At 48.1% G+C, this 20,697-nt stretch overlaps 1 protein-coding gene across 1 annotated transcript in view; it reads left to right on the top strand.

Moving 5' to 3' along the window:
* The window catches only part of LOC137656873 (pre-mRNA-splicing factor SYF1-like), a 118,289-nt gene that overhangs the window by 57,275 nt on the left and 40,317 nt on the right, over positions 1-20,697 (top strand). Inside the window, exon 6 of the mRNA XM_068391243.1 lies at positions 20,334-20,554. Within this exon, the coding sequence (XP_068247344.1) occupies positions 20,334-20,554 (221 nt within the window). The remainder of the gene's footprint in view (positions 1-20,333; positions 20,555-20,697) is intronic.

Raw genomic sequence — 20,697 nt, 5'->3', positions numbered from 1 at the left:
CCCGACGGGCAACGGTCCCTTCGGGGCTAAGGGATTCTTCCCTTACGCGAGCAGTGCTAACGCACAAGCGCTCTCCTGCTCGCCAGCGCTCTCCTGCTCGCCAGCGCTCACCTGTTCGCCAGCGCTCTCCTGCTCGCCAGCGCTCTCCTGCTCTCCAGCGCTCTCCTGCTCGTCGACGATCTCCTGCTCGCCAAGACTCTCCTGCTCGTCGGCTCTCTCCTGATGTTCGCCCCCCTCGCCAGCGCTCTCCTGCTCGTCAGCTCTCTTCCGAGCGTCAGCGCTCATTTGAGGACCATCGCCCTGCGGTCTCTGACCACCCTTTAGTTCCTGCTGAACTCCCTGCTCACCATCTGCCTGGTCCTGTGGCTACGCAACATCGTGCTGCGCGTGTGTCAGAAACACATGTTCGCCAACGCGCCAGCGATCTTCCCGTTCCTGCTCGTGAACGCGCCGCACCAGCTGTCCTCTCACAGGACACGCGTCGACCTTCTGCTCGCCAGTGATCACCAGCTCGCCAGCGATCACCTACACGCCAGCGATTACCTCCTCGCCAGCGTTCACCTGCTTGCCAGCGCGCACAGGCGATCTTAGTATCGCCTATTCAACAGCGACAACGAACGCACCGACGTTCGCCAACGCTCCTGAAGGAACATGGTTCGCCAGCTTCTAGCTCGCCATCGCGCGATCGCCCGCCTGCACATGCCGCTCGCCATCGCTCGCCATTGCACGATCGTCCTCCTGCGCATGCTGCCCACCATCGCACGACCCTGCACGATCGTCCGCTTACGCATGCTGCTCCTCATCGCACAACCCTGAACGATCGCCCTCCTGCGGATGCTGATCACCATCGCACCCCATCACGCGATCATTCACCTGCGCATGCTGCTCGCCATCGCACAACCCTGAACGATCGCCCACTTACGCATGCTGCTCCTCATCGCACAACCCTGAACGATCGCCCTTCTGCGTATGCTGATCACCATCGCACCCTATCACGTGATCATTCACCTGCGCATGCTGCTCGCCATCGCTTACCATTACGCGGTCATTCACCTGCGCATGCTGCTCACCATCGCACACCAGTGCGTCGACATACCACATCGCGACATCGCCAGCGATCTTCCTCACCTACGCGGCAGCACGATCCCTCGCCGTCGCGCCAACGCTTGCGTTCGTCGCCTCGGACACGTGTTCATTCACCTGCCCACCCTCGCGCCCACTCGCCTGCGCGCCCGCGCGATCGCTCGCCTGCGCAACCGCTCGCCTGCGCGCCCGCGCAACCGCTCGCCTGTGCGCCCGCGCGACCGCTCGCCTGTGCGCCCGCGCGACCGCTCGCCTGTGCGCCCGCGCGATCATCCACCTGCGCGCCCGAGCGATCGCTCGCCCGCACTCCCGCGCGACCATTCGCCTTCGCGCGACCATTCGCCCTCGTGCGACCATCGTTCGCGGCGAATTCCACAACCGGTGATAGCAGCAGGGACGCGTGCTCCTAGACGGCACTCGGGATCACCTCCATCCAAGCACAGGTTGGTAGTGCAGGACGAAGACAGGTCAGTACAGCATTCTTCCCCACCTTCTTTTCAGGCAGTTACCGTCGTGTCCACTCCAAAGGATCGCCCGATCCCTTTCTCTTTAGCGGGGATTTCGGACTCTGTGTCCTTGGAGCAGCAGACTTGGTTTGGTCCTCTGGCACGGGCGTTAGTGAGGGTTATGAAACCAGCACTCGCCGGCCAGGGTGACAAACCAGTGGCTGTCTCTCCTATGCTGAAGAGAAAGAGAGGAGTGGACTTCGTGGTGACTTCCCCTAGGGCGAAGTTGGTTCCCAAGAGGTCGGTCTCGAAGGTCCCTTCTCCTGCACGAGTACTCTCTCCTTCTCCCGTGGACGAGGCCTTTCCGTCCTCAGGTGAGTCCAGTGGGGCGGTAGTCTTCCCCTCGGCACCAGGGGGGGAGACTTCGCTTCAGGCAGGAGAATCGTCTCGTGAGGAAGGGGCCCCTCGAACCTCGTTGTTGGGATCCTGTATCCCTCCCAGGAGGGAACCCAAGGATTCCAAGACCGTCCCTAAATCCTCTGCAAGGATTCGTCAGGAACCCACGACTACCCAGGGGAATGTCCACGTGTCACCCCAGGAAGAGATTCCTGGGGCAGGAGACTTAGCTGCCAGCCCTCAGGGAGGAGAACAGCAAGAGTCCGAACATGCCTTCTGGCAGGTCCTAAGCCTGATAAGGATACTTAACAGACTTACGGATCCAGTCATCGCCCCCCGTGAAGGCAAAGACACGATTCTGGATGAAGTGTTTGACGTTCGGAAGGCCCCTAAGACCAGTGCGGCTCTGCCCTGGTCTCGGGGGCTGAAGAGTGCCAGAGCTAGGGCCAACGCTCAGCTCGCACTTCTTGCCTCCTCCAGTCGTTCCACTGCCGGGAACAAGCTTATCCCTCCTCCTCGCCTTCAGCAGAGGAGGTATTTCGAGATCCTGGGTGAGCACAACCTCGCTCTTCCTCTCCATCACTCTGTGGAGGAGCTGGCGAAGTGAGTTCCCCTGGAGAAACTCTCTGCCCGGCAGGTGTCGTTCTCGGCGGCGGAGATCCTTAACCACGAGAAGGTCGCTAAGTGTGCCATGCAGGCCACTTCGTGGCTGGACTTCTGGCTAGGATCTCTGGGCATCCTATTGCGATCGGAGGACTTGTCCAAGGAGACCAATAGGAAGGCCCTAGAGACCTTCTTGCTCTCGGGCACCCGCTCCATCGAGTTTTTGGCGCACCAGGTTACCACCCTGTGGGCCAACTCGGTGTTGAAGCGTCGCGATGCTGTGTCCGAGAGATTCCATCCGAAGGTCCCCGCCGTGGATGTGTGTAGGCTCCGACATGCTTCCCTTCTGGGGGAGAGCCTGTTTGAGCCTCAAGACTGGGAGCGAACGGCTGAGAGGTGGAGGAAATCCAGCACGGACTCCCTCCTCCACAGGGCCCTTACAACTCGGCCCTATAAGCCTCCAGCCCCGCCACAACAGCAGCAACAGCCTCGTAAGGCTCCCAAACAGGCACCGGCAGCTAAGAAAGTGGTGTCTAAGCCCCAGCCCTTTCCAGCCAAGGTCAAGAGGGGCGGTAAGTCCTCCAGGGGAGGCAAGACTCCTAGGGGTGGCGGCCGCAGCCGCAAGCCCTAGGGGTGGCAGTCCCCCTGCGTGTCCACCTGTGGGGGGATGCCTTCAGCGTTGCGTCCGCAGGTGGCAGCAACACGGGGCCGATGCTTGGACGGTCTCAGTGATCGGCCAAGGTTATCGCATCCCGTTCACGTCATCTCAACCTCCCCTGACAGCGAATCCAGTGTCGTTGAGCTCCTATGCCATGCGATCGGCAAAGGGGCTGGCCCTTCAGGCTGAAGTCGAGACCATGTTCGAGAAGGGTGCTCTCCAGGAGGTCGTGGACGGCTCCCCAGGCTTCTTCAGTCGACTCTTTCTTGTAAAGAAGGCTACTGGAGGCTGGAGACCCGTCATCGATCTCTCAGCTCTGAACAGGTTTGTCAAACAAACCCGGTTCAGCATGGAGACAGCAGACACGGTCAGACTTGCAGTGAGACCACAAGACTTCATGTGTACACTGGATCTAAAGGACGCGTACTTCCAGATCCCAATCCATCCGTCTTCCAGGAAGTACCTGAGATTCTGCCTAGACAACAAGATCTACCAGTTCAAGGTGCTGTGTTTCGGTCTCTCCACAGCTCCTCAGGTGTTCACCAGAGTGTTCACCCTGATTTCATCTTGGGCGCACAGGAACGGCATTCGTCTCCTTCGTTACCTAGACGATTGGCTGATCCTAGCAGACTCGGAGTCGACCCTTCTTCGGCACCGAGACAGGCTTCTGGATCTTTGCCAGGATCTGGGGATCGTGGTAAACCTCGAGAAGTCCTCTCTGCAGCCGTCCCAACGACTGGTTTATCTAGGCATGCTAATAGACACCAATCTCCACAAAGCCTTTCCATCAGACGACCGGATAGCAAGGCTGAGGAGGGTGGCGGAGCCTTTCCTCAGGCGAAAAGAACTCCCCGCCCAATCGTAGTTGCGTCTCTTAGGCCACCTATCCTCCCTGGCCCGTCTGGTTCCAAACAGCCGCCTCAGGATGAGATCCCTTCAATGGCGGCTCAAGTCCCGGTGGAATCAAGGATCCGATTCCCCGGACATTCTGATCCCAATGGGGTCTCTGGAACAGACGGACTTGCGGTGGTGGCTGGCCGACGAGAACCTGCGAAAGGGAGTGAGTCTTCTCGTCCTCCCCCCGGAATTGACTCTGTTTTCGGACGCGTCAAAAGAAGGGTAGGGGGCGCACGTTCTGAACCAGAGGGCCTCAGGCCTTTGGTCAGAATCAGAAAAGTGCCTACACATCAACCTGCTAGAATTGAAGGCCGTCTTTCTGGCTCTTCAGCAGTTCCAACGGTCCCTGGCGGGTCACTCCGTGGTGGTGATGAGCGACAACACCACGGTAGTGGCTTATATCAACAAGCAGGGAGGCACGTTTTCGCAACAGCTATCCCATCTTGCAGTAGAGACTCTGAGGTGGACCGAAACCCACTCGATAACACTATCGGCTCGCTTCATTCCTGGCAAGAGGAATGTGCTCGCCGACAGTCTGAGCAGGGCTTCGCAGATAGTGAGTACCGAGCGGTCTTTGGATCCTCAGATAGCCAACAAAGTCCTGACTTTGTGGGGTTCCCCGACGGTGGACTTGTTCGCGACAGCCTTGAACTTCAAGCTGCCCCTGTACTGCTCACCAGTCCCGGACCCCAAGGCACTCTGGCTAGATGCTTTCCAGCAACGGTGGGACAACATCGACGTGTACGCCTTCCCACCATTCTGTCTGATGAGAAGGGTGCTCAACAGGACCAGACTATCGGTCAACTGTTCCATGACTCTAGTAGCTCCGCTATGGCATCACGCGGAATGGTTTCCGGACCTTCTGCAACTCCTGACGGAACTCCCAAGGGAGCTTCCTCCACGACACGAGCTTCTCAGACAACCCCACTCCGGTGTCCCTCACAGGGCTGTAGCCTCGCTTCGGCTTCACGCCTGGAGACTATCCAGCGTCTCCTCGCGGAGAGAGGCTTTTCGCAACAGGTTGCGGAGAGAATGTCTCGGCACCTGCGAAGGTCCTCTGAGGGAGTCTACCAAGCGAAGTGGAGAGTCTTTTGTGGTTGGTGTCGTGGAAGGGGTATCTCTCCACTCGATGCCACTATTCCAGCAATAGCGGACTTCCTTGTGTATCTGCGAGAAGAAATGCGCCTTTCTGTCTCGGCGGTGAAAGGCTATCGCTCAGCCTTAAGCTTGGCCTTCAGATTGAAGGGCGTGGATATTTCTTCGTTGCTAGAACTCTCTTTACTCATACGTAGCTATGAGCTTACCTGCCCCCAGTCGGAAGTGAGACCCCCTCCTTGGAACGTGGTTCGAGTCTTCAGGTCTCTCAAGAGACCTCCCTTCGAGCCATTACGCCAGGCCTCCGATCGCCACCTGTCTTGGAAGACGGCTTTCCTACTCGCCTTGGCCTCGGCCAAGCGAGTTAGTGAACTTCATGGTCTCTCGTACGACATCGCCCATTCAAGGGGATGGGGGGAGGTAACGTTCAGGTTCGTCCCTGAGTTTGTGGCCAAGACTCAGAATCCTGGAGTGCCGGATCCTCGGTTCGACTCTTTCAGGATCGCGAGTCTCCGTTCTGTAACAAACGACCCAGACCAGCTGCTACTATGCCCAGTGAGGTGTCTGAGGTACTACTTGAAGAGAACGGCTGCAGTCCGTCCTCATGTGCGAGCTTTGTTTGTGAGCACAGGCAGGACAAAGAGGAGGGTCACCAGGAACACCATCTCAGCTTGGATTCGAAGGGTTATCCACCATGTCCTGAATCCTGACCCTCCTCCGTCACGTCGCCCTCGGGCCCACGATGTCAGGGGTATTGCTACATCCCTGGCCTTCAAGAGAAACTTCTCTGTAACGCAGGTACTTCAAGCTGGGGTCTGGAAGCGTCAAACGACCTTCACAGCCCACTACCTGCAAGACGTGACCCACAGGAGCCTCGATACGTTTTCTATCGGCCCTGTGGTGGCTGCACAACAGCTGGTCTAACCTCAGGCTCCTTTTTGGACAAGTAGCAGTAGGTTGAGGGCGTTGTTACCCGGTCTTAGTCTGCGTGAATGAAAGAGTATGTCTGACCCTTACTTCTTTCTTCATTCTCCCCTCTCTTGGGGAAGTAGCATCCTGGTCCTCGCATAGCTGACCTCGACCTCTGCAGGTAACCCATGCTTCTTTGTGCTCCTAGTATTAAGCTTAATACTGTTGCGTCTCCCATACCTTGACGAGGTGGTATGGGGAACGTCCTATCCTAGAATTCCTATCTGAAGGTCTCAAGGTCAACTTCATAGGACGAGTCACACTCTCCTCCTCACACTGCTTATGTAGGCCACTCGTTCCTAGCGATGCTAGGAACCTGTGAGGTACAGGGGCTCCCTCTCTCTAGTGCTGCTCACTGAGGGATTGAGCCCCCGGGCAAGCCGAAGTCAGTAAGGCTGGGGACTTTCCACCCTTCCTAAGGGGTAAGTCACCCTTTGTAAATAGCGTGGTTTGTATTTCGGTTACGGAAAAAATGACAAATTTGAAGATAATTTGTATTTTTCCTAACCATACAAACCTTAGCTATTTACACATATGTGCCCGCCATCCCTGACCCCCAAGTCAAGTCCTACCTCTAAGTGAAGTGAAGCAAGTCACCGGTGTGTGGAGGGGGGAGGGGTAGCAAGCTACCCTTCCCCACCCCCCGCTAACTAGCGCGGGGGTAATTAACCCTCGTTAAAAACTATTGGCTCGTCATTTCAGCTGCACTAAAAGTAATACCCTTTGTAAATAGCTAAGGTTTGTATGATTAGGAAAAATACAAATTATCTTTGAATTTGTCATTTTGTATCCGTTACCCCTGGACTGGTTTGTGCTAAGCATGAAGAAGTTGTTGTAGTCTACATTTGTTATTCCTTTTAGAATTTTGAATGCCTGTATTAGCTGTCCCCTTAGTCATGGAGTTTGTAGATCAAATAAGTTCCAACATTCTATTCTCTGTCTATACCCAAATTGTTTTAGTGTTGGAACTAGTTTGGTGGTCCTAGCTTGTACTGCTTCCAGTCTATATATATCTTTCTGAATATTTGGAACCCAGAATTGGACTCGGTATTCTAGCTGTGGTCTTATTAGTGATGTGTACAGCTACAGTACAGTATCTTTATTTCTGTATTTGAATTGTCTCTTTATGTAACCTATTAGCTCTGTTTGGTGAACTTTAAAAAGAGAGAGAGAGAGAGAGAGAGAGAGAGAGAGAGAGAGAGAGAGAGAGAGAGAGAGAGAGAGAGAGAGAGAGAGAGAGAGAGAGAGAGAGAGAGAGAAAACCTTTGTTTGCTAATGTCATTTTTCAGCTAAGGACATATGCGCAGTACTTCACCCCGACTTTAGTAAGGGCATAAGCGCCAAAGGGTAAATATATTTGATGTACTGCATTAATTTTTTACTTAATGTTCTTGTGGCTTTACCCCTGTCTTAGACTGAACCTAAAGGATTGGACCCTACAGCCTTGCCTCCTTACGGGCTGCTAAAACCTTCCCTAAATTGTCCACATATGACTTTTTCTCATACTTATACATAATTGTAACTATCAAAGAGAGAGCGAGTACCTCTCAACACAGGCTTCCCCCCACCTAAGGAAGACTCCCATTTAAATAACTCAGAAGTTTGTATCCATGTAGGAATACGCTACAAATTTTAAAAACAGTTTGTATTTTCCTTAGCTATACAAACCTAAGTCATTTAATGAAAGGTGCCGCTTCATCTGCTCTGCCAGTCATTGACCAGAAAAATGTGATGTAAGCCATGCAGCAGCGTGTTACACTGCTATACAATGCAATTGCCTAGCATCCTGTTGTGATGCAATTGAACCCTTTTTCTTATTGACTATCTTGTCATAGAAAACGAGTCTAGGAGTAACCCATTTAAATTAGGTTTGTATAGCTAGGAAAACATACAAATTGTTTTTAAAATCTGTGCTGTAGTCCTTTTCTCTTCCTCTGTGGCTTTGCAAGTTTCACTGATATACTAGTGTTTTAGTTTTACTTCTGTCTGAATTAATATTTCTAAATTGTTTGGTACATTTTCTTTGTTTATTGTTGGAGGATTTTCAAAGGGTTAAGTTTGTCCTTTGTCGATTGGTGTTCCTTGAGTAATTGTACAAGTTGAAATTAAGTTGGTTTCTGGATACTCTCTTACCTTCTTTACTAAAGTGTATTCCATCTTTTGTATAACTTTCTCTTGTCATATAAAGTGTCCCAAGGATCTATAGATGTAACTCTTTTGCTATTATATAGACATTGATCTTACATTTATCCCTATGGCTTTACTGAGGGTGAAGTGGCTGACATCGAGTCTTGAGGAGGATACCTATAAGTATTGTACAGTATTTTTGGTCTTGTTCCTAGCCGTTTCAACAGTTTTTTTTTAGCTGTTTAACTAAAGGTTCTTTTTGATCTGTGGTGTCCTTTCTTAGGAACAGATCGTTTCCGGTTGCCTGTGAATAATAGTAGTCTGACCTTCCTCTTGTTTTTGAGGCCGTAGTGGTCCTTTACCATGGAGTTTCAGATTAGCAGTCTTGTCTTCATCTTCCTCTGCTAGGAGAGAGAATCTTTTTCTCATAACAGTCACATTTTTAGGCTGTTGTTTCGTCTTGCCCTTTTCTACCCTTCCTCTAGTGGGTTTCATGAACTCGGTTTTTGTTAGTAATTATTTCCTCTAAATTTTGCCCTTAATTTTACCTTGTTTTGTATCTCTTGGAAACTAAACCCAATTTCTACAACATTGTCTATGACTTTTTTGTTTCTTATTTCCAACTGATGAAACTTGGTCGTAACTTCTACCATTTGTTTTGTTACTTCTTGGTTATAATTTTTCAGTTTTTATCTTTCCTGTTCTTGCTAGGAGAACAGGTGTACAATATTACGTTGCAGGTTTGCAGCACACTCATCTCTGAAGTTGATGCACTATTTGTTTATTTGGCACTTTGAACATCTATGCTTTAACTTACATTTGTTCCAACACAAAATACTTACCGAGAACTACTTTCTTTTGGAGTCACTTGGTGATCTCTCTTTCTCGACCAAGGTTTTTCGTGCCGTTACCCCCCTACTCCGTTCTCTACATAGGCCTACCCCCCCGCCAAGGAATGCGCCGCGAGGGCAGGATTAGGGCAGGTCACTGCTTCTCTGGGTCTTTCTCCTCATTAAGTTCCTTGGTCGTGAGGTGTTCACACCTCACTCTCGTCTCTCTCGATCCTTTGTGCGCGTTTAGTGTTCCACGTGTTCCCAACGTGGGGACTTGTGTTTTTTCGCAGTGTGCTTTCCCAAGTGTTCCTGTGCGTTCACTTTTCAACCGTGTGCTTACCCGGTGTTTAATTAATTTCCTTAAGTGCTTGTGTCATGCGTTGTGTGCGTTATGGAACAGTATTCCTTGATTTCCTTCAAGGAATTAATAGCTGAAGGGAACAATTTTACAATAAATCATTCTTCCTCCCCTTATCCTCGGTGTTAGTCGTGTAGGGGCAGCTTATGTTCCCCTTCAACCACGTGTCAGGACTACTAGTCCTGGAACGTAGTGCAGTGAGTGCACTTCGGCACCAAGAGGAAGAATACATCCAAGAGGCTCATAGGAAGACGAGCCTCTCCTCGCCACTTAATTCCCGATGTTTCGTCGAATAGAGATTCTTATACAGCCATCTTCCCCTACCCAGAGTAGGGGACGAGGTAAGTCAGTTGCGGGGAAGTGCCCATTGCTCTTCCCCAGGAGTTTGAGTGGGTGCGGTATAGCACCAAGAAGAAGTAGGCGACGAAGGGTTTGCCTAAGAAGACTAGTGCCGGGCGTCTCGCCTGACAGAGCTTCCCTACCACCCTCTCCTACCCAGAGTAGGAGACGAGGTTGGTTTATTGTGGAGAAGATAACTCTTAAGAAGTAGTTCGAGGTAAGTACTACTTTCGAGAGTGTGTGGGGAGACGGAGTCCTGGTGCAAGCAGGCCACGTCTCCTCTGATGACCCCGTGTGGGGGAAAAATTTCCCTAATTCTTCTCCAGTCTCTTAACGTATTTTTCAGTCTCTTCTGCAGCCGAGGGGCTCGCCGAGAAGGAGCCTCCCAGGTCTGTATTGCAGCGTTCCCCGGACCGGCAACCCAGGGTTTTTCTCACCACGAAGGCCATCCTCCAGACGCAGATATAACCCTCGCAGGGAGAAATGCGAGAAGGCCTCTTCAGGCAGGCGTAAGACCGCGAAGCTTCCGGTTCACCCCGCCAGCGGGTGTAACCGGGCTTCTTTACGGGCAGCCTGGCCGAATGAGCACAGCTGGTTCGGCCCTCGGACTTAAAAGGAACGGTTCCCTCCGTCGGGTCAGCCCACGGGGATCCGCGTCCGCGTCCCCCAGAGAGAATACACGAACAGTAGTCCTCGATGGTACGGCGATGCCGGTTCTGACCCCCGAACCTGGTGCGGAGCTCCCCGCCGGGGAAGACCGGTACCACCGCAAGGGAGTGCCTGGTATTCCAGAACCGAAGCGCCCGGGGAGTGCCCGGTGACCCGGCTCCTCGAGATCAAGCCGTAGGAAGGACTCTACAGGTAAGCGCAAGTCCCCGAAGCCTCCGGTTAACCCCGCCCAGCGGGGGGAAACGCGCTTCTTGTCCGGCGGCCTGGCCGAACCAGCCCAGCTGGTGCGGCCTTCGGGTCAGAAGGAACGGTTCCCGCTGTCGGGTCAGCCCACGGGAACCGCATCCTCGGCACCCAGAGCCCTTGGGCGGACGAGAGTCCCCGCTGAACCAGCGTTGCCTGCGTTAACCCAGGCCCCTGGTGCGGACGTCCCCACAGATGAAATCCAGTACCTCGGCAGGACGGCGCCCCTGGCCCCAAAGAGCTAGACGTCCAGTCGGCGTGCCCGGTAACCCAGCTCCCTGGCCCCAAGCCGAGACCTCGGCTGACGGAGAGGAGGGCTCCCTGACGGAGGACTCCGTCTATAGGAGAGTGGTTAGCCTTTTCAGAAGGCACCACAAGTACTGTACCGTAACCTGCGACTACGGATGAAGTTTCCTGGAAGTCAAGCCTTTTGAGGATCATGCAGACTCCCTCCCAACCTAAGACGTCCCTAGCACTTCCTCTAACCCAAGATCTAGTCCTAGAGCAGGAGTATGTCGGCAAGGTAGTGGCCAGCAGTGCCGAGGCCCCCCAACCTTTAAGGTGGAGTCAGCAGTAGACATCCTTAGTCAAGGCGTTTCAGACGGTAGAGCCTCTTCGGCCCCAGTCTGGTTCTCGCCAGCAGAAGCCTCCATGATGGAGAAAATGTCGAGTGACTTAGTAAACGTCTCCTCTTGGCTGGACTGGGGGGCTTACACTTTGGAAGGTGTACAAGCCTCCTTTGACCCCGAGGACCCTGTCCAGCAAGGCCTACGGAGGGACCTCATTACCTCCGGGGGTAAAACCCATAGGTTATTGACATATCAGTCTCTCGCACTAACAACTAACTGGGTGCTCTGGAAGCGAGACACTGTTCTGGCGAAGGTGTCTTGGAAGGTACCAGACAGGGAGACGCGAGCCATTCGCAGCTTTCCCTTGTGGGGAGAGTCTCTGTTTCCTCGGAAGGAACTAGAAGCCATAATGGAGAAGGTCTTGAAAAAGAAGGAGGCTAACGTCCCCAGACCTACGACTCCTAGTAGACCGCCCTATAAGAGGTCCGTCTCGGATAGTGCCGCGACACCCCAAGCCTCTACCAGCACTACGAGGAGAGAAGCCCCCCTCTTCCTCCTGGTCTGCAACGCCTCAGCCCCCCCGCAGGGGAGCTCCAGCGCCCTCAAGCTCCTTCAGGTCGGGTTACTCCGCCTCTAGGAGAGGCAAATCAGGCTGCCCCTCTAGAAGAAGATAAGAGTGGGAGGCCCCCTATCCCCGCCCAACCCTTGGGTTGGAGGATGCCTCAGACATCATTGGCAAGCATGGAAGGCTCAAGGAGCAGAACCTTGGACAGTGTCCGTACTAAAGGAGGGCTACAGACTTCCGTTCCTAGCGGAACCACCCCCGCTTTTTCCGGCCAACCGGATAGAATGGCTAGATCCCAAAGACCCGTTAAAGAGGACCGCCCTTCAAGAGGAGGTGTCGTCCATGCTAGAGAAGGGTGCCATGGAAGAAGTTCTTCTCCCAGGGCCAGGTTTCTACAGTCGCCTGTTCCTGGTGGAGAAAGCGACCCGGGGGTGGAGACCGGTTATAGATCTGTCAGCTCTCAACAGGTTCGTCAAGAAGACGGACTTCAAAATGGACACTCAGAATTCAGTTCTGCTGTCCTTGAGGGAGAAAGATTATATGATGACCATCGACCCCAAGGACGCATACTTCCAGATTCCGGTCCACACCTCGGGCCGGAAGTTCCCCCGGGTGAAATAGGGTTCCCAGATCCTGCAATTCAGGACCCTTTTCTTTGGTCTGTCAACAGCGCCCCAAGTGTTCACGAGAGTCTCCACGGCTGTCGCAGTGGGGGCTCATGAACGAGGCATCCGCTTTATCAGATACCTGGACGACTGGTCGCTTCTTTCCGCCTCAATGGTCCTCTTGGAGGGACAAGGGAGAAGTCTCCTCCAGTTTTGCAAGGATCTGGGGAGCGTAATCAACCCGAAGTAGTCAAATCTATCCCCATCCACCGGAATGAACTACTTGGGAATGACATTAGACATCATTCGGGGAAAATTTTCCCTTCGGAGGATAAGGTAAGAAACCTCAGGCACATTAGTCAGCCGTTCCTGTCAGAACACCCCAGGAGGGCGAAAGACTGGCAGAGGCTGATAGGTCACCTGGTCTCATTGGAGAACCTAGTTCCCCAAGGGAGGGTAAGGCTCAGATCCATCCAATGGAATCTCAGGAACATCTGGTGACAGACGGATTCACAGCAGGTGCTAATCCCAGTCCTTCCAAACATGAGACCCTCCCTAGAATGGTGGCATTGCCAGTCGAACTCACTCAAGGGGACGACCTTCGGGACCGGCCCTCCCGAGTTCCTACTGTTCACAGACGCCTCCAACCAGGGATGGGGAGCCCTTCCCCTCGACGAAACGGCACGAGAGACCTGGTTGGAAGGGGAGGGGCAACTCCACACAATGTCCTGGAGTTGGAAGCAGTCCAGAAGGCGTGCCTACACTTCGCAAGTCTGCTAAAGGGGAACACCGTGGTGTGGATGTGCGACAACGCCACGGTAGTGGCATACATAAAGAAGCAGGGTACTTGTAATCGAAGGAGTTGTGCGATCTCACCATAGAGAGTCTAGATTGAGCGGAAGAAAATCAAGTGGTGATGTTAGCAAGGTTCATTCCCGGGAAGAAAAACGTTCTGGCCGACGGCCTCAGCAGAATGGGCCACATAGTAGGGACAGAATGGTCCCTTCTCCCAGGAATAGCCAAGCTCATCATTCAACGCTGGGGTTCCCTGGTGGTTGACCTCTTTGCAACAACCTCAACGCCCAACTCCCAGTCTATTGCTCCCCTGTACCAGACCCGAAAGCATCCTTAGAAGACTCTTTTCAGCACAAGTGGGACAATCTGGATGTGTACGCCTTTCCCCCTTTTCACGTTGATAAGACAAGTGCTCAACAGAGTAAAGACGGCCCGAAACCTAAAGATGACTTTGGTAGCGCCCTGGTGGCCGGAGAGAGAGAGTGGTTCGCGGATCTAAAAGACCTATCGAGTCAACCGCCATGGCCTCTGTCCGCCAGGTCAGACCTTCTGCACCAGCCTCACTTTCTCAAGCTCCACGACAGCCCACTCTCCCTACGTCTTCACGACTGAAGACTAAAGAGCGGCTCCTGAAGAAAGAAGGATATTCTTCCTCCACGGCTAAGAGAATGTCTCTATTCCTGAGAAAGTCGTCAACCGCGGTCTACCAGACAAAATGGACCTCCGTCACGAAGTGGTGCTCTGAGAGGCACATTAGACCTCTTAAGGCCTCTGTCCCAGACATAGCAGATTTGCTGGTGTTTCTCAGGGACAAAGCAGGGATGTCAATCCCAGCCATAAAACGGGGTTCGGGCTGCCTTAGGCCAAGTCTTCCTCCTGAAGGGCATCGACCTGGGGGCCTCGAGACACATAGCGATGGTTGTCAAAAGCTTCGAGCAGTCTTGCCCCCCTCAGGCGGGAAAGGTGCCCCAGTGGGACTTAGGCAAGGTCCGGAAGATGATATGTCGTTCCCCCTTTGAACCCTTGAAGGATATCGTGGACAAAGATCTCACCCTCAAGGCCGTCTTCTTGCTGGCCTTGGCGTCCGATAAGAGAGTGGGAGAGATCCATGGTTTGTCATTCGACGTCTCTCACTCCGACCAGGTATCAAAAACCTCTTCGTTTCCACAGGTGTTAATAGGAAGCAAGTTTCCAAGAACACCATTTCCTTCTGGCTGAGACAAGTCATCGCTAGAACCTATGAAGAGGATAAAATGGCAGTGCCAGGCACTCCCCGGCCCCATGACATCAAGAGTCTGAGCACCTCCTTGGCCTTTGAGAGAAACATGGCGGTGGGGCAGATCCTACAGGCAGGCACTTGGTCGCACCAGTCAACCTTTACTGCCCACTACCTCAAGGATTATTCAAGGAAATCCTTGGACGGGTTCTCCATTGGGACAGTCATGGCCGCCCTCCAGGCTGTGTAGCGGTAAGGCCAGAGGCTGTCCCCAACGATGAACACATTCTTCGCGACTACATCCGGAGGGAATCGTCAGAAGAATTTTTTTCCTTTAAGAGGTAAGTCTTAGATAATAATGTAAGGTTGCGCAGTTACCCTCACTCCCGCACTCTGATAGGCCCCCGCATTCCATAGCCCTCTAGGCCCTACGTGCCGAGTCAAGTGTCAGAATAGCACTCCCGCCTCTTAAAGTATAAGTCTCCAAAAGAAAGTAGTTCTCGGTAAGTATTTTGTGTTGGAACAAATCAAAAATTTTAAGTAATTTTTATTTTTCCTAACATACTTACCGAGAACTACTTTCGGGTAATGGCCCTCCCTTCCGTCCCCGAGTGCCATCCTTCCATTGCCAAGTTGGGCTATACGACGAACTTAATGAGGAGAAAGACCCAGAGAAGCAGTGACCTGCCCTAATCCTGCCCTCGGGGCGCATTCCTTGGCGGCGGGGGTAGGCCTATGTAGAGAACGGAGTAGGGGGGTAACGGCGCGAAAAACCTTGGTCGAGAAAGAGAGATCACCAAGTGACTTCAAAAGAAAGTAGTTCTCGGTAAGTATGTTAGGAAAAATAAAAATTACTTAAAATTTTTTATTTCTCACTCGTCTTTACTTTCTTTATGATAGTCTGATATATATCTATTTGGAGATCTTTGCTAATTACTTTTATACTTACTTGCTTTGTGACCACTTAACCCTGGATAGGTACGCTCCTCGGACACCCCTTTAAGGGTATACTCGGACGCGAACGACCCCGACGCCAAAAAAAATTCTTGAAAAATCAGTTTTTGCAGTAACCTCCTTTTTTCTTTTGCCAAAAAAAACTTCAATGAATGCTTAAAACAACTGTAAAGATAAATACTACTCATCTGCAGAAAAACTATTTATTATAAATATTTTAAAAAATTAAGTAGAAAAAAAAAGACCTGACATAAAAATTCATAAAAAAAAGTTTATACATATATACACAAATCCTTTTAGGAATTGATTCTTGAATGTTTAGGACACATCTTGATGTATTTTGGATGAAGTCAGACCCATGGAGGTGAAGATCTGAAATGAGAAAAAAAGGGTAACTTTTTTTGGCCAAAAAAATTTGTCCAAATTTCATGAATTTTTTGGGGTACCCAAATGAAATAGGAAGTGGCTAATTTTTTTAGGGAATAAACATATGTTATCCTAAAATAGAAATATGTAAAAAAATCTTCATTATTTTGTAAATTACATTTATATCAGGGGCCATATCTAAAGGCAATTTTTTGAGTACTTAGAAATTTCGTAAAAAAAAATACATATATTTAATATATAATATGATATTTATGCAGGTAAAAATATACCAAAATATCACAAATTCTATAGGGAACAAGAATATATATAGATAGGGCAGCTTACGCTTCGGATATGTCCACAAAATGGCCGCCAACCACACTGACTCAGACTCCCTAATCTGCCACTTGAAATGTAGGAAGGGTATGTCAATTTCAAGGTGTTATTTACTAATCTAATTATTATTGGATATGCATAAAAATTGTATGGTGGGTTGCTGGATAATTGACGATTATTTTACGACTATAAAATTAAAATTCTGACCCAAAAAAATTTTTTTGAAGGGAAATAAAATCGAAAAAAAAAAAATGTAAAACAATATAATATTTTAGCTAAAAAAATTTGATGATATTCAATCAAAAAAAAAGTAAACAAAATTTTCCGACAAATAAACATCTAGAGGAATCATTACTCTGTGATAGTTCCTTAGTACGTAGTAATTTTGAAAGAATTGGGAAAAAACGAAAAAATGGCAATCACCGAACACATACCTATATATACGCCATATCTGGCTAAAAAAAAGATAGGCATGGGTAGCCAGATCATCTAGAAACACTTTCCAACACTATAAAAATATAAGTTTTGCGACACTACTTGCCAATTCCTTACGGTAACATGACTAAGCAAAAAAATGCAAAACAAATAAAAAGGGGCACTCGCGGAAAAATGGCTAAATTCTAATATACGGCATTTCAGAAAAAAAAAAATTCAGCCACGTGCTAGGCAAACCATCAAGGCACATTTTCCGACAAATAAACATATAAATGAAATATTACTCTGTGATAGTTCCTTAGTACGTAGTAATTTTGAAAGAAATGGGAAAAAACGAAAAAATGGCAATCACAGGAAAATCGAACACATACTTATATATACGCCATATCTGGCTAAAAAAAAAATAGGCATGGGTAGCCAGATCATCTAGAAACACTTTCCAACACTATAAAAATATAAGTTTTGCGACACTACTTGCCAATTCCTTACGGTAACATGACTAAGCAAAAAAATGCAAAACAAATAAAAAGGGGCACTCGCGGAAAAATGCCCAACATTCTAATATACGGCATCTCAGATAAAAAAAAAAGACATGCACGTGTTAGCCCAACCATCAAGGCACACTTTCTAACACATAAACATGAAAAAAAATCAATAATATACGGCAATTCCTTACTACGTAGTAAATTTTTACAAATATTGAAAAAAAACAGAAATTGGCAACCGCAGTTAAATACCCAATATACCAATAACTACGTCGTATCTGACAAAAACAAAATCACGCATGGGTAGCCAGATCATCTAGACACACTTTCCAACACTAAAAAAGCAAAAGTTTTACGACACTATTTCGCAATATCTTACGGAAAAATGACTTGGCAAAAAAATGAAAAAAAATGAAAAAGGGACACTCGCGGTAAAATGCCCGACATTCTAATATACGGCATCTCAGATAAAAAAAAAAGACATGCACGTGTTAGCCCAACCATCAAGGCACACTTTCTAACACATAAACATGAAAAAAAAAAATGAATAATATACGGCAATTCCTTACTACGTAGTAATTTTTACAAATATTGAAAAAAAACAGAAATTGGTAACCACAGTTAAATACCCAATATACCAATAACTACGTCGTATCTGACAAAAACAAAGTCATGCATGGGTAGCCAGATCATCTAGACACACTTTCCAACACTAAACAAGCAAAAGTTTTACGACCCTATTTGGCAATATCTTACGGAAAAATGACTTGGCAAAAAAATGAAAAAAAATGAAAAAGGGACACTCGCGGTAAAATGCCCGACATTCTAATATACGGCATCTCAGATAAAAATAAAAGACATGCACGTGTTAGCCCAACCATCAAGGCACACTTTCTAACACATAAACATGAAAAAAAAAATGAATAATATACGGCAATTCCTTACTACGTAGTAATTTTTACAAATATTGAAAAAAAACAGAAATTGGTAACCACAGTTAAATACCCAATATACCAATAACTACGTCGTATCTGACAAAAACAAAGTCATGCATGGGTAGCCAGATCATCTAGACACACTTTCCAACACTAAACAAGCAAAAGTTTTACGACCCTATTTGGCAATATCTTACGGAAAAATGACTTGGCAAAAAAATGAAAAAAAATGAAAAAGGGGCACTCGCGGTAAAATGGTCCTCGTGGTGATGAACGACATTTTAACTAAAAAAAAAATCATGCACATGGTAGCCAAACAATCCACCAAGACTTTCCACAACTGATAACCTATACAAGTTGCACCATTGTACGACAATTTCATAATACGTAATAACTTTGATAATTATGCAAACTACCTTAGAAGGGTAAACTCGGTCGCGCTCGACCCCGACGCGTCTCAGAAATCGGGGAAGGAGTACAGCTACAGCAATGCACATCTGGACACTACTAGAGCGTGTAGGGGAGACACCTCCTGCAGGTCGATCACCCACAAATTCAGTCACGGGGGTGAGTCACGTGAGAAAAACCTGTTTTTTTTTTATGCTCGGGGTCGCAAACGACCCATCGTACCTATCCAGGGTTAATATAAAAAAGGGGTGTGGCTGAAATTTACCCACCTGCTGCCACATCCACTTAGTCCCTGATGACTTTCCATCTTTTATGTCCCCAACTGCCTGTAAGTGCCTTTGAACCAACAGTTAAGTCTGCTTAATGTTGGGCTGTCCCTAACATGCCACTGCTCCCAACTGAGCACCACAAGGCAGAAGCCTATTTTCTCTCCAGGATTGACAGTGGAAGGCTTGTGATTACTGGGATTTCTGGACATCCAAGAACAGCCTGACTCTTAGGTAAAACTGATTATTAGAAAGCAGCAGCAACTGGGCTTTTTAGTTGGCCAGGACTCCAACAAGGCTCAAAAGCCCTTTCATCCTCAAGAGCATGTACTGTCAAAAGTAGAGTCTGCTCTGGATGTTCAGAGTGATTGTGGTTTTTAAGGAAACCCAATGACTAGCACTGATAATTATCTTATGATATACAGTAGTGAATGCAGCCTAGTCTCTGAGGTTCACATTCTCCTGAAGAGGTTTCCTATGTAATGACAGACGAACTGATGGTCATTGATGAAAACTTTCTAATCCTGTGCATCAAGATTGAATGTCCAAGCAAAAATGTATTTGACTTTGGATAGGTTATGATGATGTTCACTGCAAATGTTGGTTAAGCAACAGCACATTGCCATTGGCTATGTTCATAGAAGTGATGGGATGGCATCTTCAGGAGCACCTCTGGGGAAATCATGGAGATAAGACTATACCTAATTGAAAACCACCAGTGGGACAGATACAGGAAATTGTATTATCAAGCTGTGTTTAAATCTATTGTTTGCTAAGAGAATTAATTGAGATATATTGTACTTTTAAAAAATATGTTTTTATTTAGTAGTTGGTAGAAAGATCATTTTTAAAACTTTCACTTGTACCAAATAATTTTTCTCTTAAATTTGCGACATTTTGATGGGTTCTCAATTTTTTATGTTTTAGCAAATATTTTCATATAATATTTTGACAGTCAACTTTAACAGTTTGTATTTTTTTGTAGATTTTGATATGACTTACGTAAAGTAGAGTTTTTGCTATGTTTTCATGTTCTTTCTATAGTAACAACTTCCTAGTTTTTTTTTTTAAGTAATTCCCATCCCCCTTTCAAAGTCAAAGTAGAATTAGAAAATGACATTGTATTACACTTCCTTGAGTGTTTTTAATCTATTATTAAGCCGGCTTTATGAAATTCTAAATCTTACGAAAAAGGTATGTAATCACACAAAAGCTAAAAATTTTTTGAATGATTTCAAATTTGTGTGTGAGGGCTTACAGTTTTGGGTTTACAAATAAAGCTCACAAAAAGCATGGAACTCATACAAATGGCTATGTAATAAAAGAACCTTTTCTCCATGGTGATTGTCTTTTTGTTATGCCCCAAACATGCTAAGACTGCATCTTTTCAAATCTTACATAAAAAGTAGTAAAGCAGTCGGTGTATACAAGAGTATGTTAACCTTTTATGGACTTAATTTTTAATTTCTTAACTTTTGTGATCTGAAGAGGGATGGAGTTGGTCTCTGTGAAAAGCTTATGAATATTTTGTTGTTGTTTATTAATTTTATCTTATAAACTCAGGAAACATGTACAGTATTGTGTATTGTATTGTCAATTTTTTTTTATTCAATTGCTGTACAGTATTCTAAAGAATAACAGTATCAGTGGCAAATATTAAGTAAATATCTGGTTCATTGCAGATAGTGGCAACATATATGGAAGCAGTCAAGACTATTGATCCTAAACAAGCCACAGGTAAACTTTATTCTCTGTGGGTTGACTTTGCCAAGTTCTATGAAGATAACGATCAGATCATGGATGCCCGCATCATCTTCCAGCGAGCTACTGAAGTTCTTTATGTGAAGGTTGATGACTTAGCAAGTGTTTGGTGCGAATGGGCTGAATTGGAGATCAGGCATGAGTAAGTTAACCTAATTTATATAAGCACCTGCAATAAATAAATAACAGAAGCTGTACAATTATTGGAAAATCATTCAGCCAAGAATGTATGCATTTATGATGGACTTAACAAGATGGGGATTCAAGTCTAATATAATCATTTAC

The sequence above is a fragment of the Palaemon carinicauda genome, chromosome 17 (assembly GCF_036898095.1).
Source record: "Palaemon carinicauda isolate YSFRI2023 chromosome 17, ASM3689809v2, whole genome shotgun sequence".
Taxonomy (NCBI): Eukaryota; Metazoa; Arthropoda; class Malacostraca; order Decapoda; family Palaemonidae; genus Palaemon; species Palaemon carinicauda.
The sequence above is the reverse complement of the archived record's forward strand: the minus strand, read 5'-3'. Positions and strand labels throughout refer to the sequence as shown.